At 44.1% G+C, this 24,385-nt stretch overlaps 1 protein-coding gene across 1 annotated transcript; it reads left to right on the forward strand.

Annotated features, from left to right (window-relative positions):
• Nucleotides 1-260: 260 nt before the first annotated feature.
• ASRGL1 (asparaginase and isoaspartyl peptidase 1) lies at nt 261-22,139 on the forward strand. The gene is made up of 7 exons (XM_035013004.1): nt 261-410; nt 1,613-1,813; nt 9,967-10,109; nt 10,909-11,066; nt 19,527-19,645; nt 20,398-20,508; nt 20,948-22,139. Exons 2-7 carry the CDS (start codon nt 1,624-1,626, stop codon nt 21,151-21,153), a joined length of 927 nt encoding a protein of 308 aa, XP_034868895.1. The 5' UTR covers nt 261-410; nt 1,613-1,623; the 3' UTR covers nt 21,154-22,139.
• Nucleotides 22,140-24,385: the final 2,246 nt, after the last annotated feature.

The raw sequence follows: 24,385 nt of genomic DNA on the forward strand, positions 1-24,385 counted from the left end.
AGTTACAAAACCTTGGCACATCACGTATTTCGCCACCAACACCAACACCCCGCCCCCAGCCTCATAAGGAGGAAGTGGAGGTTCCCCCTTTCACCAGGAAGCTCGGGTGAGTGGAGGGCCAACATTGTCCCCGTGCCGGGAGCCAGCCTGCTGGGGTCGAGCCGGAGCGGAGACGCCCGCAAAGGCGAGAGATGCTGCGCGGCGGGCCCGGGTCGGGGCTTTACGGTAACTGAGCTGCGCGCCAGCCCCGCCCTCGTGCGCAAGCGCGAAGCCGTTGTCCGCGGAGCGGTTGCGAGCCCAGCGGTTCCCGGGACAGGCTCGCCCCGGCGCTGCACCGCGCAGGTTCGGAGGCCGGCCGGGCGGCTCGGCCCAGCCTGAAGCCCCGGCGTCTGCCTCCCGCGGCGTCCTCGGTAAGTCGACGGCGCCGCCGGAGCAGCTGCCGGAGACCGGGAAAGCGCCCTGCCCGGTGGTGGGGGACGGGGGCGGGGGGCGCCGACGAACTGGCACTGCCCAAGAATGTCAGGGCAGAGGGATTCCAGTGAGATGTGGCGCATCTCTTTTTGGGGGGCAGGGAGGGGGACCTGGACCTCTGCAGCGCGGGGTGACCCCCGAAGTCCGTGTCTGTGGCCCAGTCTGTCCCTACACGGCCTGGACGGGACGATCCCAAGGAGCCTAGATGCTGGGTGTCGCTGGCAAGTGCATGCGCAGTTCACACCAGAGCACCTGCCCCTCGGTCTGCAGCCCTCTGGGCCTGTTGGATAGGGCCTGTCTTAGCCCACCAGGAATTATCCTGAGGCCAGCGTTTCCTCCCACTGCAGTAGTGGATGAGGAGGTTGGAATTGTGGTTACCCTCAGACCCTCATACCCTTTTTCCTTGGGGCCTGTCTGGCGTTCATGATTCCCAGCTGTCTCCCATCCCTAAACTCTGACAGCCCCAGAATGGCTTCTGAGATGCTACTGAGATCTGGCTTTAGAGGATTTAGTCATTTTGCTTTGAAGCTGGATGGCCCCCAGCAGCCTGATTTCCTTCCCAGAGGCTCTACCAGTGTCCCGGACTATCCCTACATGGTCCAGTCCCCGGACCAATACCAGGAATCCTGGATGCCTAGTCAATGTGGTACCTGCCTTCAGATATCCAGGACTTACAGGCTTGGAAAAGGGACCATCCCAGGGGAAACCCAAGACCAGAAAGAGCCCAGGAGTAGGGCTCGAGCTCGGGCCCTGAAGGCAGTCCCCACCCCTTCCCAGCAAAGACTGTGGTTCTCTGGAAAACTGAGGCCAGATGGCAGCCGGTGGGGAGGGGGCACGGGCACTGGGCCCCGAAGCCCCACCCGAAGGCCCAAAGATGCCTGAGGTGGGGGTGGGAGAGAAACCAGGAATGTGCGAGGCCAGGGGGCACCCTGGGCATTTTGTGCAAAGTTCAAACGAAGCTGTCTCTGCCCTCCGCCCCCATCCCCTAGGTCTCAGGAAATTTCTTGAGGCTCTAAACCTTGCCTCCCTCCTGGGGTAGAAACTGGACCTAGTCTCCAGTGGAATCTCCCCCAGGAGATTATGCCCAGGGTGGTCTTCTTGGGCCTGTTCGAAGTGACAGTTTCATCTTCCTGATACTTAGGATCCGTCGATATGAATCCCGTCATCGTGGTCCATGGTGGCGGAGCCAGCAGTATCTCTAAGGACCGGAAAGAGCAGGTGCACCAGGGCATCATCAAAGCTGCTGAGGCAGGTTACAAAATCCTGACGGATGGAGGGAGTGCAGTTGACGCTGTGGAAGTTGCTGTGGCATTCCTGGAAGATCATCCTGAGTTCAACGCAGGTATATTTGCAGTGCAATTAGTAACTGATGCCAAATCAAGTTAAGCTTATCCCCCTACACAAACAGAATCTAAAGTGCCAATGAATCTGGTAAGCTTTTCAGTAAAATTTAATATGTTAAAAAGATTTAATTTTTCTCTTTTTACCTGTTGACCGGGTTACTGTAAGAATTTTTAAATCCATCAGTTCACCTTTTTTTCTTGAACTTGCTTCCGAGAATTCACATACCGAGAGGCTTTATTACATCTTTTTGTGCGGGTAGACTATATACTATAAAGTGCACCCAATTTTAAGTTTTGAAAAATATACACACCTGTGTAACCACACCACAAGATTTAAAACATTTCCATCGGGCGCCTGGGTGGCTCAGCCAGTTGTCTGCCTTCAGCTCAGGTCATGATCCCAGGGTGCTGGGATGGAGCCCCACATGGGGCTCCCAGCTCAGCGGGGAGCCAATGCTTCTGCTTCTCCCTCTTCCTCTGCCTGCCCCTCCCCCACCTGTGCTCTCTCTCTCTCTGTCAAATAAATAAATAAAATCCTTTTTAAAAAAACAAAATTAAAACATTTCCATCATACCCAGAAGTTCCTTCATGCCGCTTTGCATTTTAATCCACCCTCATCCTCACTACCAGGTATCCACTGCTCTTCTTCTGTCGTTATAGATTAATTTGCGTTCTCCAGAATTCCATATAAATGAAATCATGCGGAGTGTATTCTTTTGTGTTTGGCTTCCTCCTCTCAATTGATCCCTTTTTAGAGTAATTATCATTGTAACTACTCTGATTATCTCCTATGTATCAAGCAATGGTCTGAGAAATTTGCATGATTAACTCATTTAATCTGCATTATGAGTTAGGTATAATTCTTATGCTCACTGATTTTAAAATAGAGAACCGAGAATCTGGGGATTAAAATACTTCTTGGGATGATACCACCCACCTAACATCTGTCAGAGAAAAGAGTTTCAGGAAATCTGAACCAATTAGTCATGAAATACTGAGTATTTGTTCCAGCCCCTTGCTTCTGCTAAGCACTCTTTAACACTTATGCAAAATTTCATAAGTCAGGCTGACCATAGGATGAGGCCTAAGTGCATTGTTATGGCTGTTGGTTGAGCCAGAAGTTAGCAGACGCTCCCCCTTGCCAGCAGAAGGAATGGCCTGCTGTTTCAGTGGGAGACTTGTTCAATTACACGCCACTAGCAGTTTTGATCCTCTGGCTGACAAACACCCTCTTATTCACAAAGGACCTTGATTTGGAACAGGTCTTCTGGTCCCCCACCCTCTCTAAGCTACTGGGATCAGTCATCTGCCTGAACTGGGGAGTATGGATTCAGAACTGGAGTGGCTAGTTCTCGTCTTTGCTCTATACCAGAGCCTGGTAGAGTGACTCACTTCTTTTTTTTTTTTTTTTTTTTAAAGATTTTATTCATTTATTTGACAGAGAGAGACACAGCCAGAGAGGGAACACAAGCAGGGGGAGTGGGAGAGGGAGAAGCAGGCTCGCCGCAGAGCAGGGAGCCCAATGCAGCACTCGATCCCAGGATCCTGGGATCATGACCTGAGCCAAAGGCAGTCGCCCAACCAACTGAACCACCCAGGCACCCGAGTGACTCACTTCTAAGTGACTCGCTTCTACTGTGCCAGGCGTCTGCTCTGCAGCACATTGAGGGAGAAGAGTAGAATCACACAATCTGTAGCTTTTCGAGTCTGGATTCTTCATTTACCGTAATGCATTGGAGGGCCGTCCATGTCGACACAACTATTAATAGTCCGTCCATTTCTACTGTTAAGTAGCATTCCATTGTATGAATATAATACGTCTTGGTCATTTACCAACCAAAGGACATGGCCAATTTGGGGCCATTACAAATCACTGTTAACAATTGCATACAGGTTTTTGTGTGAACATAAGTTTTTCTTTCTCTTGGGTGAATACCACGGTGTGGGATTGCTGGTCATAGGGCAAGCATATATTTAACTTTACTTGAAATTGCCAAACTGTTTTCCACAGTGACTCCCACTTTCCCTTCCCACCAGCAGTGTATGAAGGTTCTAGTCACTCCATATCCTCACCAGCACTTGGTGTTGTCGGTATTTTGTATTTTAGCCATTCTAACAGGTGTGTGGTGGGATCTCATTCTAGTGTTAATTTGCTTTTCCCTAGCAGCAAATGTTTATTTTAATATCTTTTCAAGTATTTTGTCAATTTCTGTATTGTGTTTTTTATTATTATTACTGAGTTTTAAGAATTCTTCATATATTCTAGATGTTGGTCTTTTATCAGATATGTGATTTGCAAATATTTTCTTTTGGTCTGTAGCTTGTCTTTTCTTTCTCTTAACAGTGTCTTTCAAAGAACAAAAGTTCTTAATTTTGTAGGAATCCAATTTTTTAGTGCTTTTAGTGTCACAGCTTAAGAACTATCTGCCTAGGCTGGGGCATCTGGTGGCTCAGTCGGTTAAGCGTCTGCCTTCGGCTCAGGTCATGATCCCAGCGTCTGGGATCGAGCCCCGCATCGGGCTCCCTGCTCGGCAGGAAGCCTGCTTCTCCCTCTCCCACTCCCCCTGCTGTGTTCCCTCTCTCACTGTGTCTCTCTCTGTCAAATAAATAAATAAAATCTTAAAAAAAAAAAAAAATCAGGTAGTAAGAGTCTTGCAGCTCTTTGTGTGCATGTTTGTGTAACTGTTTTGGCTGTCTTAGTCCCCTTTGTCCTTCCCACCAATTTGAGAATCACCTTGTCAATTTCTACCAAAAAAAATCCTGCTAGAATTTTGATTAGGACTGTATTAACTCTATAGAGCAGTTTGGTGAATTGAAATCTGAGCAGTACTGAGCCTTTCCATCCAATACTTCCATTTGTTTAAATCTTTGATTTCTCTCATGAGTGTTTTGTAGTTTTTAGCATGCACTATCTTATACATATTTTGCTAGATGTATACTTAATTATTTTACGTCTTTTGATGCTATTGTAAATGTTACTTATTACGATTAGAGTTACGAACCTTTGTTGCGGATATAAAAATACAATTTATCTTTTTCATACTTGCCATCTGTAGGTCTTCTTTGGTAAGATGTCTGTTCGGGTCTTTGTCTCATTTTTTTGTTGTTGTTGTTGTTTTTTCTTTCTTTGTCTCATTTTTTAATCAGATTGTTTGTTTTCTTATTGTTGAGTTTTAAGAGTTCTTTGTATATTTTGAATAGCAGTCCCCTATCAGATGTGTCTTTTAATGAATACATTTTCCCAGTCTGTGGCTTATCTTCTCATTCTCTTGACAGTGTCTTTCATATGGCAGAAATTTTTTGTTTTAATGACGTCCAGCATAACAATTTTTTCTTTCATGCAGCATGCCTTTGGTGTGGTATCTAAAAAGCCAATCCCAAGGTCATCTGGATTTTCTCCTATGTTATCTTCTAGGAGTTTTATAGTTTTGCGTTTTACATTTAGGTGTGTGATCCATTTTGAGTTAATTCTATGAAGGGTGTATGGTCTGTGTCTAGATTTGGGTTTTTTTGCATATGGATGTCCAGTTGTTTGAGCCCTGTTTGTTGTAAAGACTGATCTTTGTTCCACTGGATTGCCTTTGTCTGAAGATTCTGAACCCAGTTCCAGTGCCTGTGTAGATTTTCCCACACCAAGCACTTTTCCTACACCAGCTGGTGTAGGAATTTAGCATCATTTAGCTACAATTTAGCTCATTTCTGACACTGTCTACATGGAGGTATCATCAGATTCCACAGGTGAGGGCGCCTGGGTGGCTCAGTCGCTTAAGCATCTGCCTTCAGCTCAGGTCATGATCCCAGGGTCCAGGGACCAAGTCCCGCATCAAGGTTCCTGCTCGGCAGGGAGTCTCCTTCTCCCTCTACCCCTCCCTCTGCTTATGCGTGTGTGCGCTCTCTCTCTTTTTCTCTCTCTCAAATAAATAAATAAAATCTTAAAAAAAAAAGACGCCACAGGTGAAGGGCTCAGTCCCACGAGACTACCCTCCACTTCAGATGCCAACTGTAAATCCAGGTTGTTACTTGTGCTTCTGACCTATTAATTAATTAATTAATTAAATCTTTTTTAAAAAAATATGTTGAATTTATAGTGGCACCTGGGTGGTACAGTTGGTTGAGCATCTGACTCTTGGTTTTGGCTCAGGTCTGATCTCAGGGTCCTGAGATCAAGCCCTTCTTCGGGCTCCATGCTCACCACAGAATCTGCTTGTGTTTCTCTTCCTCTCCCTCTGCTGCTCTCCCCTTGCTTGTGCTCTCTCACGCACGTGAGATCTCTCTCTAAATAAAATAAATCTTTTTTTTAAGATTTTATTTATTGATTTGAGAGTGTGCACAAGAGAGCAAGCACAAGCAGGGGGAGCAGCAGAGGGAGAGGGAGAAGCAGACTCCCCACACAGCAGGGAGCCTGACGTGGGGCTCAGTCCCAGGACCCTGAGATCATGAACCTGAGCCAAAGGCAGCCACTTAACCGACTGAGCCACCCAGGCGCCCCTAAGATAAATCTTTTAAAAAAAAAAAAATGTTGAATTTATTGGTTTAAGAGTTATTTATAATATACTTTATTTAATTTTTTTAATGTCTATAAGGTCTGTAGAGCGGTCCCATCTTTCATTCTTGATATTTGAATTTCTGTCTTTTTTTCTTGGTTGTCTAGCTAGAGTTTATCAAGTTTGGTTTGGGGGGAATTTTGGGGGGGTTTTTTGTGTGTGTGTGTGTTTTCAAAGAACAGTAACTTTTGGTTTTAGGAGGGTTTTGTGGATTTTTTTATTGTTTTTTCTTTTACTGTTTTTCTCTTCTGAATTTCATTGATATATCTGTATTATTTCCTTTCTTCAACTTACTTTAGGAATAATTTACTATTATTTTTAGATCATTAATTTGAGACCTGTCTTTCCTAATACACGCATTTAGTACTTTAAATTTTCCTCTAAGCCCTGCTTTGATTGCATCCTACAAGTTTTCACATGTTGTCTTCTCATTTTCATTCTGTTCAAAACATGTTATAATTTCATTTGTGACTTCCTCATTGAACCATGGGTTATTTAGAAGTGCGATAATTTCCAAATATGTATGGATTTGCCAAATATCTCTCTGACTTTTATTTTAATTCTGTTACAATCGAAGGATATACTGTGTGATTTACATTCTTTTGAACTTTGTAAGGTTTGGGTTTTGGCCCAGAATATGGTCTCTCTTGGTAAATATCCAATTTGTATTTAAAAAGAATATGTACTCTGCTATTGTTGTATGGAAAGTTCTATAAATCTTAATAAGGTTGGGGCGCCTGGGTGGCTCAGTCGTTAAGCGTCTGCCTTCAGCTCAGGTCATGATCCCACAGTCCTGGGATCGAGCCCCGCATCAGGCTCCCTGCTCGACGGGAAGCCTGCTTCTCCCTCTCCCACTCCCTCTGCTTGTGTTCCCTCTTTCACTATGTCTCTCTCTGTCAAATAAATAAAACTTAAAAAAAAATAAATCTCAATAAGGTCAAGTTAGTAGATAATGTTGTTCAGATCTTCTATACCTTCATTTTCTGTCTATTTCTACTGATTAATGAGAGAGTGTTGAAATCTTTAATTTTATTTGTGAATTTCTCTATTTCTCCTTTGACTTCTATCAGTTTTGCTTCATATATTTAGAAATTGTTGTTAGGTACATAGATTGCTGTCTTCTGTGTGAACTGACCCCTTTATCATTATGTAATGTCATTATTATTTAACGTTCCTTGTTCTGAAGTCTACTTTGCCCGATGTTAATATAGCTGCTCCTGCTTTCATTTAATTCATTTTAGCATGGTATAACTTTTCCATTCTTTTATTTTTAACCTGTTTGTATCTTTATATTTAAAGTGGATTTCTTTTAGGTAGCACATAGTTGTATCTTACCTTTTTATACAATCTGACCATCTCTGCTTTTTATTGGGGTGTTGACGCCATTTACATTTAATGTGATTATTGATATGGTCAGCTATAAGTCTGTCATCTTGCTATTTGTCTTCTATTTGTCCAATCCATTCATTGTTTCTTTTTTCCTCTTTTTCTGTCATCTTTTGGGATAATTGAGTGTTGTTTATGATTCCTTCTTACCTCTTTTGTTGGCCTAGTACCTAGACTACTTCTTTTTAAGGGTTATTTTAGAGTTTATAGTATATATCTCTCACTTGCCACAGTTTACCTTTAAGTAATATTGTACTCCATGAATAACCTCAGAACCTTGTAATGGTATACTTGTTTCCCCTTTCCTAGCCTTTGTGCTATTGCTGTCATGTATTTTACTTCTGTGTATGTTATAAATTACCCAATACATTGTTCTATTTTTCCCTTAAACAGTTATATATGTATATACATACACACATATACATACATATATTTTTTTTTTTTGAGAGAGAGAGAGATTGAGTGTGAGGAGAGGGGCAAAGGGAGAGGGAGAGAGAGAATCTTTTTTTTTTTTTAAGATTTATTTATATGAGAGAGAGAGCAGGGGGAGGGGCAAAGGGAGAGGGAAAGGGAAAGAATCTCAAGCAGACCCTCCTGAGTATGGAGCCCTACGTGGGGTTTGAACTCACGACCCTGAGATCATGACCTGAGCCAAAATCAAGAGTTGGACTTTTAACCAACTGAACCAGCCAGTCTCCCCTAAATGGTTATATTTTAAAGATATTGTTAAAATAAAGGGAAAAGGTATTTCTGCTTATCCATATACTAGCCATTTCCAGTGCTTTTCCTTCGTGTGGCTTATGACTGCGGTCCACTGTCCTTTTCATTCTTCCTGAGAGACTTCCTTTAACATTTCTTGTATTTCGCATCTGCTATTGGTGATTTCGTTCAGCTCTTGTGTATCTGAAAAAGGCTTTGTTTTCAGTGTTTGAAAGATACTTTCACTGTATATTGACCTCCGACTTGACAGGCTGTTTTTGTGTGTGTGTTTTGTTGTTGTTGTTTTTAACTTCAGGGCTTTAAAGACATTGCTCCACTGTCTTCTGGATTGTATCATTTCTGACAAGAAACATATTCTCATTGTTTCCTCTCTTCCTAATGCATGTCTCTCTGGCTACTTTTAAGATTTTCTGTCTCATTAGCACCAAGCTGTTTGATCATGATGTCCTTGCATGTAATTTTCTTCATGTTTCTTTTGCTTGGAGTTTATTGAGCTTCTCAGATCTGTAAATTTGTAGTTTTAATCAAATGTGAAAATTTATTATCCATTTTTCCTTAAATATTTTGTTGTCCCTCTTGTCTCACCTCTCCTTTTAGAGATTCCAATTACACATAGATTGGGTTGCTTGAAATTGTCCCTGAGCTCAATGATCTCTTTTACTTTTGGGTTTTTTATCCTTTTTTATTTTTCATTTTGGATAGTTTCTATTGCTACATCTTCATGTTCATTAATCTTTTCTGCTGCACTGTCTAACCTTGTTTTATTTTCTGTATGTTTTCCACTTAAGACTTTTTTTTTTCCATCTCTAGAAGTTCTGTTTGGGTCCTTTTTATGTTTTCCTCCATGTTCTGGTACATATAGAATATAGTTATAACAGCTGTTTTATTAACATCCTTGTCTACTAATTCTGTCATTTATGATCTGTTACTATTGAGTAAGGTTTTTTCCCTCCTTGTTATGGGTCATATTTTCTTGTTTCTTTGTGTGCCTGGAAGTTTCTTATTGGATACCAAACATTGTGAATTTTACCTTGTTAGATACTGGACAGTTTTATAATCCTTTAAATATTCTCAAGCTTTGTTCTTATCCCATTTTACAGATGAGGAAACAGGCCCAAAGAGGTGAAGCATAGCTAGCCTTACAGGCATTAGCTAGGCAAAAGAAGTTGGAGGAAGGGTGGTGGTGGTAAAGAGGGCAGCATGCACAAGGGGACAGAGCAATGGGAACTTATCGTACTTTCATGGAAACCTAATATTTCAGTAAAATGCAACCAGGGAGGAGGCGGGGAGGATACAGCTGGTAAAGGAGATCAGAAGCCAGATCGGGAAGTGTTTCATACTTTTTATTTTGTAGGTCATGGGATGCCAAGCCAGATGTGGGTTTCCAAACATGTTTCTCTGGCAGTGGAGTAGAGGATGAATTAAAGTCGGCAGCTTAGAGGAAACTTGGGAGCCATCTCGAAGTTCTTAATTCTTGCTTTTCAACTTCTCTTTGGCTTTAGGTTGTGGATCTGTCTTGAATGTAAATGGTGATGTTGAAATGGATGCCAGTATCATGAATGGAAAAGACCTGTCTGCAGGAGCTGTGTCTGCAGTCCGCTGTATAGCAAATCCCATTAAACTTGCACGGCTTGTTATGGAAAAGGTATGTGACAAAAGCATCCTTTTTGTAAGAAATTGTTACCACTGTACTCTAGCAACTAAAAGTGGTCTAACTGTAGGGAAATACTTGTGAGCACTGTTCTCCTAAAACCCTATAAAAGAACAGAAGCAATGCTACTTAAATTTCTCAAATAAGCCGAGACTCTGACTCTGTTGACAGTGGAATTTGACTAGTAATCCCTTGTCCAGTGATTACTTTGTTTTCATCTTGTCTTCTTGTATTTTCTTCAGTCTTCTCTCAACATGGATGACATAACAGATACAAATTGAACAGACCAACTGTTTAATAGTATGTGTAAAATAAAGATGAATTATGTTCTCTAAACTTAAGATCAGGGCGCCTGGGTGGCTCAGTCATTGGGCGTCTGCCTTCGGCTCAGGTCATGATCCCAGGGTCCTGGGATCGAGTCCCACATCGGGCTCCCTGCTCTGCAGGAGGCCTCCTTCTCTCTCTCCCACTCCTCCTGTTTGTGTTCCTGCTCTTGCTGTGTCTCTCTCTGTCAAATAAATAAATAAAATCTTTAAAATAAATAAATAAACAAACATAAGATCATACATAAGTACCTTTCTAGTAATATTCCATCACTTTGGGGGTTTTTTGAAAATACAAGATCTCAGAGTGCCAGGCTTTGTTCAACATTCGAGGAAAAGCAAGCCAGTGGAATCTGCATTTTTGAGGCTCTATACCCAGAGAGAGGTAATTATATCCACACAGAACAGTTAAAAAGATTTTTTAACTATTTCAAAAAACTAACCATGTTTCTGTTTCTTTCTGGCTCAAGACAGCTCACTGCTTTCTGACTGATCAAGGTGCAGCGAAATTTGCAGCAGTCATGGGGGTCCCCACGATTCCTAAAGAGCAGCTGGTGACAGAAAGAAACATAAAACGTCTGGAAAAAGAGAAGCATGAGAAAGGTGCTCTGAAGTTAGACTGTCAACAGTAAGTGTCTTCTGTGCCTCGCAGTTTGGGGACTTACTCAGGCGTGGAAGTGTGACAAATATCTGATTACCTACATTTCTTAAATAAGTCAAGAATCACTTGGTAGTTTCCATTTTTGTACAAAATAATTGACACTACATCATGGAAAAACTGCTCTTTTGATTCTTACATTTAGCCTCATTTATTACTCCTATAATAACAACTCAGATTTGGCCAAGAGTTCCTTCTCCAATCATAGAGTGCCTTGTGTTAGTGGATTAACTGTCAGATGTCTCTTGATCAGTTTGTTATCTTAAAAGCAGACAAAACAGGTTGTCTGTGACCTAGTGAACCCTCTGAAGTTACTTGAGCCTGCTGTCCTAGTACAGAGGAATCAGAACAGTTCTTATAAGTTTGAATTAATCATTTGTTCTGAATTACGATTTTCTGTGTTACAGAGTTCAAAATCCCAAAGAAAAGCCCCCTTATTCAAAGCAAAATTTGAAAAATAGAATTTAGATATGGCCTGGGAGTTTATAATGGAATATAATCTATTAACTCTGCGTACTCTTTAAGATTTGTCATTTTTAACCAGCAGTATACTTTAATATCACCTAGGGAGCTTTTTCAAACTATTGTCTGGTCCTCTTCTTAAAGAATCTAATTTAATAGATTTAATTTAATAATTTAATCTAATTTAATAGATCTGAGGTGAAGAGGCCAGGCAGGTGTATCAGGAAAAAGTTGCCCAGGTAATTCTGATGTGTCCCCAGCTTAAGAATCTGTTTCACAAAATTGGCCATGTACTGGTACTTCTGATAACCTTACCAAGTGTGCTATTGTACCTGTAGGCTAGAGTCACCAGAATGGGGCTGCTTTATCGATGGTTCTTGGGTCTTTTAACAGATGTTGTCACATCGCTTTCCAAAAATTCTGCAACAGCACAGATCTCGACCAGCCAGTATTACCCTTAGATATAAGCGAGAGGGGCTCCGTCCTGGGTCCTGCACTTCAGAGGACCCCCCATATCACAAACACACAAAACAGTTGGCTTATTACAGACACCTGGGGCACCTCTGTCACTCAGCAGTGGCATAGTAGGACCCATAACCCTCATCATCCACTCTTGTGATTAACACCATTCAGCCCCCAGGGAAATGCTTCTCTGCATCTCTTGCTCTATGTCTTGGAAGCGAAGGCCACCTAAATCTAAAGATTTGTGGATTGTGCTACTGCTGATATCGGAAATGGACACTGCTTCGGAGTGGGGGGAAGAATTGAACAGCAGAAGGACTTAGGTAAGAGACAAAGACAAATTAATTACTTGTCAAATGAATTCTTACGTAACAAAGTAGTTGTTTCCCAGTAGTGCCAGGTATCCATTTTCTTGCCTCCTTACATGTTCTGTGCTGTGGTTCTGGCGGGATTCATGGATTAGTACAATATCTGCAAGACTTGCACATGAGGACTGATGCCCATTACTCTTAAAAGTGTATATATGTAGGTCTAGACCAGCACTGTCCAACAGAAAGACAAGAGCTGCATATGGATTTAAAATTTTCTAGTAGCCACATTAAAAATGTAAAAAGAGACAGGTAGGGGTGCCTGGGTGGCTCAGTCAGTTAAGCGTCTGACTCTTGATTTTGGCTCAGGTCATGATCTCATGCTCATGAGATCGAGGCCCACGTCAGGCTCCATGCTCAGTGCAGAGTCCGCTTGAGATTCTCTCCCTCTGCCCCTCCCCACCCCCACTCACACACTGTCTCTCTCTCTCTCAAAAAAAAAAATATATATACATATATATATATATATACACACACACATATATACACACACACATGTGAAATTAATATATTTCACCCAGTACATCTAAAATTTTATCACTTCAGCAGGTAATCAATATAAGAAATTACTTGAGATATTTTACATTCTTGTTTCACACTAAATCTTCAAACTCTGACCCATATGCTATGCTTGTAGCATACCTCCACCACCCTCCCAGGGGGGTTGCCCACGCTTCCTGTGGCCAGTGGTGCAGGTAGCTCATGTCCGCCCTACTGGACAGTGTGGGTCTAGACAGAACCTGCGTGAAGAACCAGCTCTTTATGTTGGCAACTAAATGGACACTGAATGTTAGTTAGGATTGGTTTTGTTTGTTAAGATATGTTAAAATTTTTAGCTTTTAAGGAATTTTATTTTAAGATGTTATATTCACTAATTATAATTCATGTTTTGACTTTAATATTAATAGATAATTTGGTATATTTTAGGAAAACACAACTTTTTAAAGTTATATCTGTAACTCATTTATATTTATTCAGTTATATTTGCTCTTCATTTTTTTATGAAAATATATCCTAATTTTGTGCACTTTCAAGACGATTACATCTTTTTAATCCCTAGATTATTGAAAATGCATGTTAAGTCAAGATTTTGATAGAAAAAGAATACAAAAGTGGAGCTCACAAAAGAAAACAGAAAGCTGAGAGGAAAAAAGAAGGAAAATAATCTTCCAGGACATAGCCTACGCACATTTTAGAAAACAAAACAGTAAAGTAAGCAGTCTTCTTCCAGGAAGATCCACCTAACGTTCACAAGCAGGACATTCCAAATTCTTGGTCCAATGAAGATTTAATTACCTGTCAGAACAGTGAAAATTAGTAAGAATATTATTCTTGCCACAACCTCAATTTGAACAGTTCCAATGAAATCCCCGCGATTTCCCGTTCTTTACTACAGGAAGAGTTAATTGCTCATCACGAAGAATCACACACCAAAAGGACACGTGCAGTCGGTAGGATTGGGGGAACAGGCAGCTGATAACAGCGGAAAAAGAAAAAGATGATATGAAACAGGGATGTAATGTTCTTGAAAGAATAATACAGTGTGTCCGGTATTTAGCCAGGCCTAATGAGGCTTTTCATGGCACTCCATCATCAGCACCGTGTTTACAAAACACAGTGGGACATTTCTAGGCTTCATAAAAATTATTTCAAAATTCAATAATACATGTAATTAAGACAAAAATAATGAAACTAATAATCACTATCTAGCATAGAGAATTTAGACAGATTAATTTAGTGGGTAATAAGCAAGAGATGAAATCAAATACATAAAATGTTTTTAACAAAATATTCAGTTCAACTAGAAGGTACCATGGTCAGAAGACATGTCAAGCAACTAACATTTATTATATGTATGGCTGTACTACCCTGAGAAGAAAAACAAAGTCTGACTCACCTGCTTTTTGAAGTAAGTGTTTTGAATTTAGAGAAGTGGGGACAACTTTTCATCTTAGGCATGAATTTAAAAGACTGTCGAAGGCAATGAGGCACCTGGGTAGCTCAGTCAGTTAAGCGACCAACTCTTGATTTTGACTCAGGTCATGATCTCAGGGCTGTGAGATCAAGCCCCTTGTCAGGCTCCATGCTCAGTGCAGAATCTGCTTGAGATTCTCTCTCTCTGCCCCTCCCCCTACCTTGCTTGCACACGCACACTTTCTCTTTCTCTCAAATAAAGCTAAAAAAAATAAAATAGGGTGCCTGGGTGGCTCAGTTGGTTAAGCGGCTGCCTTCGGCTCAGGTCATGATCCTAGAGTCCCTGGATCGAGTCCCGCATCGGGCTCCCTGCTCGGCAGGGAGCCTGCTTCTCCCTCTGACCCTACCCCCTCTCGTGAGCTCTCTGTCTCTCTCATTCTCTCTGTCTCAAATAAATAAATAAAATCTTTAAAAAAAAATAAAAAATAAAATAAAAGACTGTCAAAGGCAAGCCTGTGATAATGGAGTGAACGTGGTTGGTAAATAGAAGATACATAAGCATGAAGTTTGGCCAAGAGTCCAAAAGTATTCCATTTGACACAGTTTGAATCTGTTTCTAGGAGCTGTGCCCCCGCTGTGTGGCAGTAGAGGGTCCAATGGGGGATTCTCTAGATAGGCCCCAAATGGAACAGCGTGTTCAAACTCCTGTCTGACCTTAGAGCAAATCTCAGACAGATGGTGGGAATGACCAACTCAGTGCTATTAAAGTAATTACATTGAATTTAGATAAAGAATTCCATGAAACCACAGAAGATTCTCAAAGAGTGAATTATGGACTTTGACAGTGAAATTAATTTTGAATTGATGCTACCTACAGTCCCTTAGTGTGAATTGTTAATTTCTATTGATAAGCTTAGTAAAAGCTTTAAAAAAATATTTTTGGCTATTTCACTTTTAAAAGGATTGAAAATATATTAAGTTTAGAGAAACAAAATCATACTGCATGTGAAATGTGCAAGAAGAATAGCATTTCAGGGCCATGAGATTTGAGCCCCACGTGGGGTTCCACACTGGGTGTGGAGCCTACTGGCATTCTCCCTCTCCCTCTGTCCCTCCCCCCCGCTTACGCTCTCTCGCACTCTCTCTCTCAAAGAAAGAAAAGAAGGAAGGAAGAAAGAAAAGAAAATTCCAGTAAAATAAAAGGAACCTGAAAGAAGGCAACAAAAATTCTTGCCTAACTTGAAGGAGAAGATTCATGTACAAATAATCCCCAGATCAGCTCCCGTAGAGGCTGTCTGTCTGTCATATATCAGAGCATAGTGCCATTTGAAGAGAGACTTGCAGAAAATCAAACAACACAACCGCTACTTTCAGTCTTCTTTGTAATACGCCAGCCGTGAAATGTGAAAGAGCTGAAGATACTCTGCTGGATCTGGGTGCTGCCGAAGAGATGGTATAAATGGCTACAGGGAGCGATCGTGACTTGTAGGATCAAGTTAAAGTATGTAATAGTGTCTTCCGTTACAAAAATGTATCCCGCGGTGCTGGTAGCATCTGAGTGTGGTAATGTTCAAATCAAGAGTTCTTTCCAAATCTAAGGATTGCCTTAAGAAATCTGTTGAACATTCCAGTTGCTGCTGCCTCAGCAGAGGGAAGCTTCTCCAAATTAAAATTAATAAAAAACCTGCTAAGAACTACACGGACTCAAAAAGATCTGTCTTATGTGGCAGTTTGTCAAGAGAACACATGTTGTATGGACCTACGATTAAAAGAGCATACTGCTTCCTGAGATGAAAGCAGGAAAATCAACCTTGTGGAGTAAACACTTAATAATTTATAAGGTGGGTGGGTGGGTGGGTGGGTGTGGGTGTGTGTGTGTTTGTTTCCAGCCATCAATAGCTGATCCACAAAGGACCCAGATGGGCACAATAATAATTAAGTTGTCATTGGTAGTTTGTCCACTTTCGGGCATGTAAAAACCGTGGCTTTACAATATTTATTTAAAGACATATTCATCACTCTAAGAGAAAAGAACGTATCTACAGCTTCTCAAAAGTAAATAGATGGCGTATGGGCCGCCATTTATATTTGCAGCTTGCCTCCACGCCTTACGAGTGTTGGGGGTGGGCCTGCCCCCAGCAGAGCCTGGGAGTGCCTGCCCTCATCTGACGTGAGGAGGGAAAGGCTGTCACTCTAAGTTGTATTCCCTGGCTGTCAACAAGTTTGAGCATTTGGCGTTTGTTGGTGGGCCATTTGTTTCTATGAATTTGCCTATTTTTGTCCTATGATCATTTTTGCTCTTTCATTGTTATGTCCCTTCTTCTCAGTCTTAAGGCTGTCTGCTCTGTTTAAAAAAAAAAAATCCCAAATCTGTTGTTTTTAGTCTTGCTTTTACTTTGCTTATGGTATTTTTGCCATACACAGGTTTTTACTTTTTTATAATCAAATACTCAGTCTACCTCTCTTGTATAGCTTGTAGGACTAGAAACGTAGAAGGTACCCCCCCCCCCCCCCCGAGACATCTGTAGTCACCTAGATTTTCCTGAAGAATTTTGTTTTATGTTTTATATTCAGGCCTTGAACTCTCTGGAGTTGATTTTTTTTTTTTTAAGATTTTATTTATTTATTTGATGGAGACAGACACAGTGAGAGAGAGAACACAAGCACGGGGAGTGGGAGAGGGAGAAGCAGGCTTCCCGCGGAGCAGGGAGCCCCATGCGGGGCTCGATCCCAGGACCCTGGGATCATGACCTGAGCCGAAGACAGACGCCTAACGACTGAGCCACCCAGGCGCCCCTCTGGAGTTGATTTTTGTGAATGCTGGAAGATAGGGTTTTCTGCCAAACAGGATGCCAAATTTCTCTTTCTAGCCCCGCTGAATGCCGGCCCATATCTAGCTGCAATTTGTTCTCTCCATGTGATGCCCAACAGGTACCTCAAGCTTGTGTCCAAAACGGAACCCCGGATTTCCCCACCAGCCTTGCTCCACACCCACCAACAAAACCAAAAAACAACAAAAAACCTATTCCTGGGTGGCTCAGTCGTTAAGCGTCTGCCTTTGGTGCAGGTCATGATCTCAGGGTCCTGGGATCGAGCCCCACATCAGGCTCCCTGCTTGTCCAGAAGCCTGCTTCTCCCTCTCCCACTCCCCTGCTTGTGTTCCCTCTCACGCTGTCTCTCTCTCTGAAATCAATAAATAAAATCTTAAAAAAAAAAAAAACCTATTCCTAATAGTCTACATTTCAATGAATGGTTCCTGTACCTTTTCCATTCTGGAAACCAAAGCCTTAGAGCCGCCCATAATCTCTCTCATACCCAGCTCCCCTACAGTCTGTCAGCTCTGCTTTCAGAATGTCCCAAGCCGAGGCCACTTCTTTTCGTCCCAGGAGCACCCTAACGGAGGCCAGCGACTCTTCAAGCCTCCTGACCAGTCTCTAGTTCTACTCTTGTCTCCCTCGGTCAACACACATTTGCCAGAATGATTATTCTAAAAGAAACTTTTTGTACACGTATGGCATACATACAGGAGTGCACAAGTCTTATGTTGCCTCTGATGAATTTTCACAGAGTGGACCCATAGAGCCAGCCCCCAGGTGGGGAAATCGCTCATCGCCCGATGCCCCCCACCATGCTCCCTTCCATTCCCAGCCCTGCCGTAAAGGCAACCACTTACCTGGCTTCTAACACTGTAGACGACTATTGCCAGTTTTCGAACTTTATTTAAGTGGAAACATAGTATGTGCTTTATTTGGTGCCTTCTTCCCTCATTATATTTCTGAGATCCGTCCATGTGCCACATACCGCAGTAGCTCATTTTCACGGCAATAGATGATTCTGTTCCATGACTGTATCTCAGTCCACCTACTCTGCCTTTGGTGGACATTTATGTCACTTTGTTTTCTGTTATTACAAACAGTCCTGCTGTGAACATTTTGGTATATGTTTTTTGGTGAACGTAGCTCTGCATTCCTGTTGGAAGAATGCAGAAATGTAGGAGTGTGACTGCCAAGTCAGCGTTGGTAGATTCTGCCAGATGGTTTTCCAAAGGAATACCGAGTCATCTTCATTTTAGCCATCCTGGTGGGTGGGTGTAGGGTAAGAATGATATTTTTAAAACAACTCATCTAGTGACACATCTTGGCTCAGGTTCTGCAGTGTCTTCCCATCTCACTCAGGACCTATACGTCAGAGGACCATATGATTTAGTGTTCAAATCAGAACTTGACTTTGAGAGTGAAAGGGGAACTGTTACATGGGGATAAATCAGGACTGTCCTGGGTCACCAGGGTGTACAGCACCCCCACCCATCAGAGCCTCCATGGTCTGGCTGCTGGCCGTCCCCTGACCCCCCACCCTCTCTCCCTTGCTTTATTCTCTGCAACCACAGTGACCTCCAAATTCCATGAGCTTCACAACCATGTTCCCGCTTCCCAGCAAACTGTGCGGGCTGCCCTCACCTTCAGCGAGGCCCCGTATAAAGCCCTCTCCATGCTGCTGGAGTCACCATTTTTACTGTTGTTCCGTAAAACAAATTTTTATCGCCCTGTTGCCCTCTGCCCCCAAGTGCAAGCTGCACAGAAGGGACTTTGTCCGTTCACTGCTGTGCCTGGCACTTACCATGTGCCTCAAATATAGTTCATCATAGAATCTGGGTGGTGGTTATTATAGCTGCTGTACAATTTCTTCCAGTTCTTTTACTTGAAAATATATGTTAGGGAAAACAATAGCTTATTTCATCTTTACAGAAAGCCCCGGGAAACAGGCAAAGTGGGGTGTGACAGGCAGCATTGGCATCACCTGGGAGGTTGTGAGAAATGCAGGGTCTTGGGTCCCACCCTGTACCCACCAACTCAGGATCTCTGGGGTGGGCCCGGGGATCCAAGGGATTTGTATGCACACAACGTTTGAAATGCACTCAATCATTTTTACCCCCCTTTTATAGGTGGGGAGAATGAGGCACAGAGAAGAAAACTTTAAGTCCCACAGCTAGAGGACAGTGGTACTGGGATGGGATGTGCTCTTAAAGCTGAGGTCTAAAGGAATGTCTGGCAATCTGTCTGACCTGCAGAATAAAAAGCTAATGTGAGGCGTGAGTGTTAGAATGGAAGCGTGTCCCATTTGCCATTAGCATCTAACGCGGGGATTTAAGTGCTGTTCAGCTACGATGTTACTTGTGACAGTGTCTCTCGTCTCAGTCTGTCACTTTTCTCTTTATTCTTGGCAGAGACTTGGGAACCGTGGGTGCCGTTGCCTTGGACTGCAAAGGAAACGTAGCCTATGCAACCTCGACGGGCGGCATCGTTAATAAAATGGTCGGCCGCGTTGGGGACACCCCGTGCATAGGTAGGCCCCATGGCTGGCTGCTGCCCCGCCCCTTCCGCTGCCATGCACCTGTTGCCCTCTCCTCTTCACTCCCCGCCTCTTCCGGCCACTCTGGGAGCCTGGGGGGCGCGGGGGGGGGGGGGGGCACCACCTAGAGAGGGCGCCTGTAAGCAGCAGGCGCGAGGCTTTTCCGAGGCAGGTGGCTCCCGTGATGACTTGGGGAGGCTCAGGGGGCCCCCAGCGAGCCCCCAAGGGTCTCTTTCTTCTCTCTAGTCCCAGCTTCAGGATCTGCAGACTTAGCCCCGAAGAGTTACATACACAAAGCCTCTTCCCAGGCATGGGCCCAAATTAACAAACAGAAAAAGCTGAGAATATAGGTTGGCAGCTACTAGATTTGAGTGGCACGAAAGCGACGCGGTGCTGCTACAAGTGGAAACATTTGTGTTGACACTGAAGTAGGTCCTCTGGCTCCCGGGCGTGGGTCAGTGGCGGGGCTGGGACTGGCTACATGGGCTTCGCAAAGGAGGAGCGGTCCTGGAGGAGCTGCTCCGTGAGAGCTCGGCCAACCCCCTCCGCCCCAACCACCACTGATTTCAGGGTCATCACCTGGCACGCACTACTCCACCTCTGCATCTCAAGGTCACAGCTACTGACCTTTGTTCACACTTTGGCACTCTTTGGGATTTAACATTTATGTAGCATTAGACTTGATACGTGTTTGCATTTCTTCACTGTTGCTGCTCAGTCAGAACCAGTCCACCTTTTTTGAGCAGGATCTGGAGGTTATGCTGACAACGACGTTGGCGCCATTTCAACAACGGGGCATGGGGAGAGCATCCTGAAGGTGAATCTGGCCAGACTGACTCTCTTCCACGTAGAACAAGGTACACAGAACAAGTTCATACTGTCTGAAGACAAGTGAATGGAAGCTCTTTATAAATAGGCTGTAAAGTATATGAAACCCTTTCTCATTTGCTTCAGATGTTCTTTTCAGGTTAACGCTCCTTTGACTTCTTCCCACCTCCTGTTAGGATCTGGAAAGAAGTGCACTTAGGCTATTGTCCATGTTGGACATCTCGGGGGCAGTAGAGAGACTTTGAGCCTGGGTGTGGGAGAGAAAGCAGCTCTGCTCAGGCTGATGCGAGGCATCATCTCGTGCAAAGAGGGCCTTTTATGGTGAGGATCCTTCTCTGAAGCGTTCATAGAAATCATTTGCCCAAAGTCTTTGTTAACTCACTTGGGTTGTTCATACTGCAACTGATTTTCCCATCATATTCGTTTCATTATAATGTGTGTTTTTTCTCAACCTTTCCTCGTTTTCAGGAAAGACATTGGAAGAGGCAGCCAACATGTCATTGGGTTATATGAAGTCAAAGCTGAAGGGTTTAGGCGGCGTCATCTTGGTCAGCAAAGCAGGAGACTGGGCAGTGAAGTGGACCTCCACCTCCATGCCCTGGGCAGCCGCCAAGGATGGCAAGCTGCACTCTGGAATCGATCTCGACGAGACCAGTATCACTGACCTGCCCTAGGACCCTGAAGATTGTGTTCTAGATGCTAGCTTGGAGGGAAAGTCCAGTTTCCTGGTGTGGAGACTTGGCTTAATCAATTAGATCTAGAAATGGAAAATTCTGCAGTCTGTCACTCGTTTTGTCGCCTTGATCAATGAGTATCTGAGTGTTTGGTTGAGGGGAGGATCTGAAGTGCCGAGAGAAACGCTATTAAGGTCAAAATAAGACCAGTGCAGATGACCAGGTCCTGAGTCTTTCTTATGAGTCGTCCCCAGTGTCTTAGATTAGAAAGAAGAAATGACGATCTGAACAGGACAACAGCCACTTCGGTGCAGGGAGTGCCATCTGGGATCAGGAGACCTGCAGCAGAGACAGAAGGGGCAGGCTCGAAAGGTGGGGGGACCCAGACCAACACCTCCCGGGGCTCTCTGTTGTGGAGTTCACGTTAAGTCCGAAGAATGTCAGGGAAAAGAACCCATGAGAGGAGAAGCTGATTTTTCTAAGAAGGTTCAGATCTCCTCTGACTTACTGATGTGGACATGTTTCCAGATACTTTAGAAGTAGCCTCTGATAACCCATAGTCCCCAGTCTGGAGGTGAAGGGTCTAATGGAGACTGCAGAGCTCCCACCTGAGTCTGCTGGCGTAGCATTTTCCCACCAGCTTCCGCCTACTGCAGGCCCTCCTGGTGCTCATGCCGAGTAAGGGGGCTCATGATCTCTCCGTCCCTACTATAACTAGCGCGCCCATCCCGTGGGGATGCACTGTGATCTACTGCACCCTCCCGATGTCCAGGGCTGTGGGCCCCCCCGACTGCAGGGGGCATGTGTACAACATGGTCAGCATCATGAAAAAAAGTCATTTCCTTGGTGGAAACTATTCCTATTCATCTCGCTTTACACTGGAAATGGTATTTCTGCTGTGACAATTTTTTAGTCTGTCAGGTCTTACCTTCTCACTGGAAAGAAATTGCTTAACTTTAAATTCCATGTGCCACTAATAAAATTTATTTTGAAAGAATAACAGTGTGGTTAGGAGTCACTGTTGACCAAGACCAGAATGTCCACAAGCTCCCATTGTTTCTGTCAGTTCAGACAGGTGTACTAACTCAAGAGGACTTTCAAGAGGAGGGTGGTACGGGGATGTGTCAGTTACATCCTGCCTCGTGGAGTATATTGGAGAGTTTTTCAGCGGAATGGAGCTTTTTCTCAATGGATTAAGGGAGAAACCAGACCACTATTTGCAAGGATCAGCAGGGCGAATGAGCAACATTCTTGCAGTTTGCCAGCCACCTCCTTCCAGATCCCTGCCCATGACCTTCCGGGGCCGGCCAGCTGCTCCGAACCACGGAGGGGGAGGTGGCACTCGGAGGCACAACTGAGTCTGAATCCTGACTGTCCCCACTACCTGGGTGACCCAAGTTAACTTCTAGGAATGTTTTCATCTATAAAATGGATTACCATGAAGATTAAATGCAATTAAAGGAAAACTGCTCTATGTTTATCTTAAGGATCCTCTGGACAGATAGAGAAACTGTGGCGGGGCCCAGGAGGGAGTGGGTGTGTTTATATCCCTGAAAACCTCAAAATGTTGGGGCACCTGGGTGGCTCAGTCAGTTAAGCGTCCAACTCTTGATTTCAGCTCAGGTCATGATCTCAGGGTCATGAGATTGAGCCCTGCATTGGACTTGACACTCAGCAGGGAGTCTGCTTGAGATTCTCTCTCCCTCCCTCTCCCTCTGCCCCTCTTCCGCGCTCGCCCACTCTCCCTCTTTCTCTCTCTCTCAATCTCTCTCTCTCTCCCCCTAAATTAAAAAAAAAAAAAAAAAAACTCAAAATGCAACCACTGCCCTGTAGAAATAAGTATTATGTTAGGGTTATATCGTTTGCTAGGGCTGCCAACAAGAAAACACCACAGACATGGACTTCAACAATGGAAAGTTATGCTCTCACAGCTCTGGAGGCTGGAAGTCCAAAATCAAGGTGTCAGCAGGCTCAGTGTCTCCTGAGGCCTCTCCTTGGCTGGCAGATGGCCTCCTTCTCGCTGTGTCCTCACGTGGTCTTTATACACATCTGTAGCCAACTTTCCTCTTCTGATGGGGACACCAGTCAGATTGGGTGAGGGCTCACCCTAATGGTGAGAAAGAAGAAATGATGATCTGAACAGGACAACAGCCACTTCGGTGCAGGGAGTGCCATCTGGGATCAGGAGACCTGCAGCAGAGACAGAAGGGGCAGGCTCGAAAGGTGGGGGGACCCAGACCAACACCTCCCGGGGCTCTCTGTTGTGGAGTTCACGTTAAGTCTGAAGAATGTCAGGGAAAAGAACCCATGAGAGGAGAAGCTGATTTTTCTAAGAAGGTTTCTAAGAATGGCCCCATTAACTCAACCACCTCTTCCAAGGCCCTGTCTCCAAATACATTCATGTGTTGAAGAACTGGGGGTTAGGGCTTCCACAAACCAATTTTGAGGGGACACAATTCAGCCCAAAAAGGAGGCAAAGCAGAATTGCATGAGAGGTTGGGAAAGGAGAGACTGAAGAAGAGAGCCATCACTGAGTGGATAAGGGAGGCAGAGGTAGGAGGAAGGCCAGCTGAAACATCTCATTTTGTGCTTACCAGTTCCGCCATTCAAAAGGAAAGCGACTCTAGTCGTCAAAGACTGCCGAAGGCTCCGGAGGCTCAGCTTGGAGGCCACCTGACCGCTTTGGCTGGGCAGCCGAGTTAGGTAAGGGTCGGTACGTCGGCCCCCTTGTACAGCCCAAGGTGTGGATTGTTACCCTCAGACCCTGATTCGGTGAAAAGTCAGTGGCCTCCACGAGCCTGGGAATGCCCTCAGCAGAGACCGGGTATGGCCCTCTGTTCTGTCCCACACGTCCTCCCGAGAGCGAGATGCTACGTGAAAGAGGAGACTCATCACTTCTGTGCCACTAGAGGGCAGCAAACTATAAAACGTCCAGCATTCCCCCCGGACCCGCAAGGGAGACTGATCTATCTTGACTGCCTCCGAATAATCCACTCAGAAAATTTGGGACCCGGGAAACAGACTGAGGGTTTCAGAGGGGAGGGGGGTGGGGGGATGGGTATTGAAGAGGGCACTATTACAATGAGCACTTGGGTGTTATATGCAAACAATGATTCATGGAACAATATATCAAAAACTAATGAACTACTGCATGGTGACTAACATAATAAAAATAAAATAATTTTGGCGCCTGGGTGGCTCAGTTGGTTAAGCGACTGCCTTCGGCTCAGGT

The sequence above is a fragment of the Mirounga leonina genome, unplaced genomic scaffold, assembly GCF_011800145.1.
Source record: "Mirounga leonina isolate KUSES-001 unplaced genomic scaffold, KU_Mleo_1.0 Mir_166, whole genome shotgun sequence".
Classification (NCBI taxonomy): Eukaryota; Metazoa; Chordata; class Mammalia; order Carnivora; family Phocidae; genus Mirounga; species Mirounga leonina.

What these genes read in the sequence shown, in the direction of transcription:
- ASRGL1 (XM_035013004.1), top strand. Translation starts at nt 1,624, where the DNA reads ATGAATCCCGTCATCGTGGTCCATGGTGGCGGAGCCAGCAGTATCTCT. An exon ending in TCATCCTGAGTTCAACGCAG is followed by an intron (nt 1,814 to 9,966) that starts GTATATTTGCAG and finishes CTTTGGCTTTAG; the next exon opens with GTTGTGGATCTGTCTTGAAT. An exon ending in TGGGGACACCCCGTGCATAG is followed by an intron (nt 19,646 to 20,397) that starts GTAGGCCCCATG and finishes TTTTTTGAGCAG; the next exon opens with GATCTGGAGGTTATGCTGAC.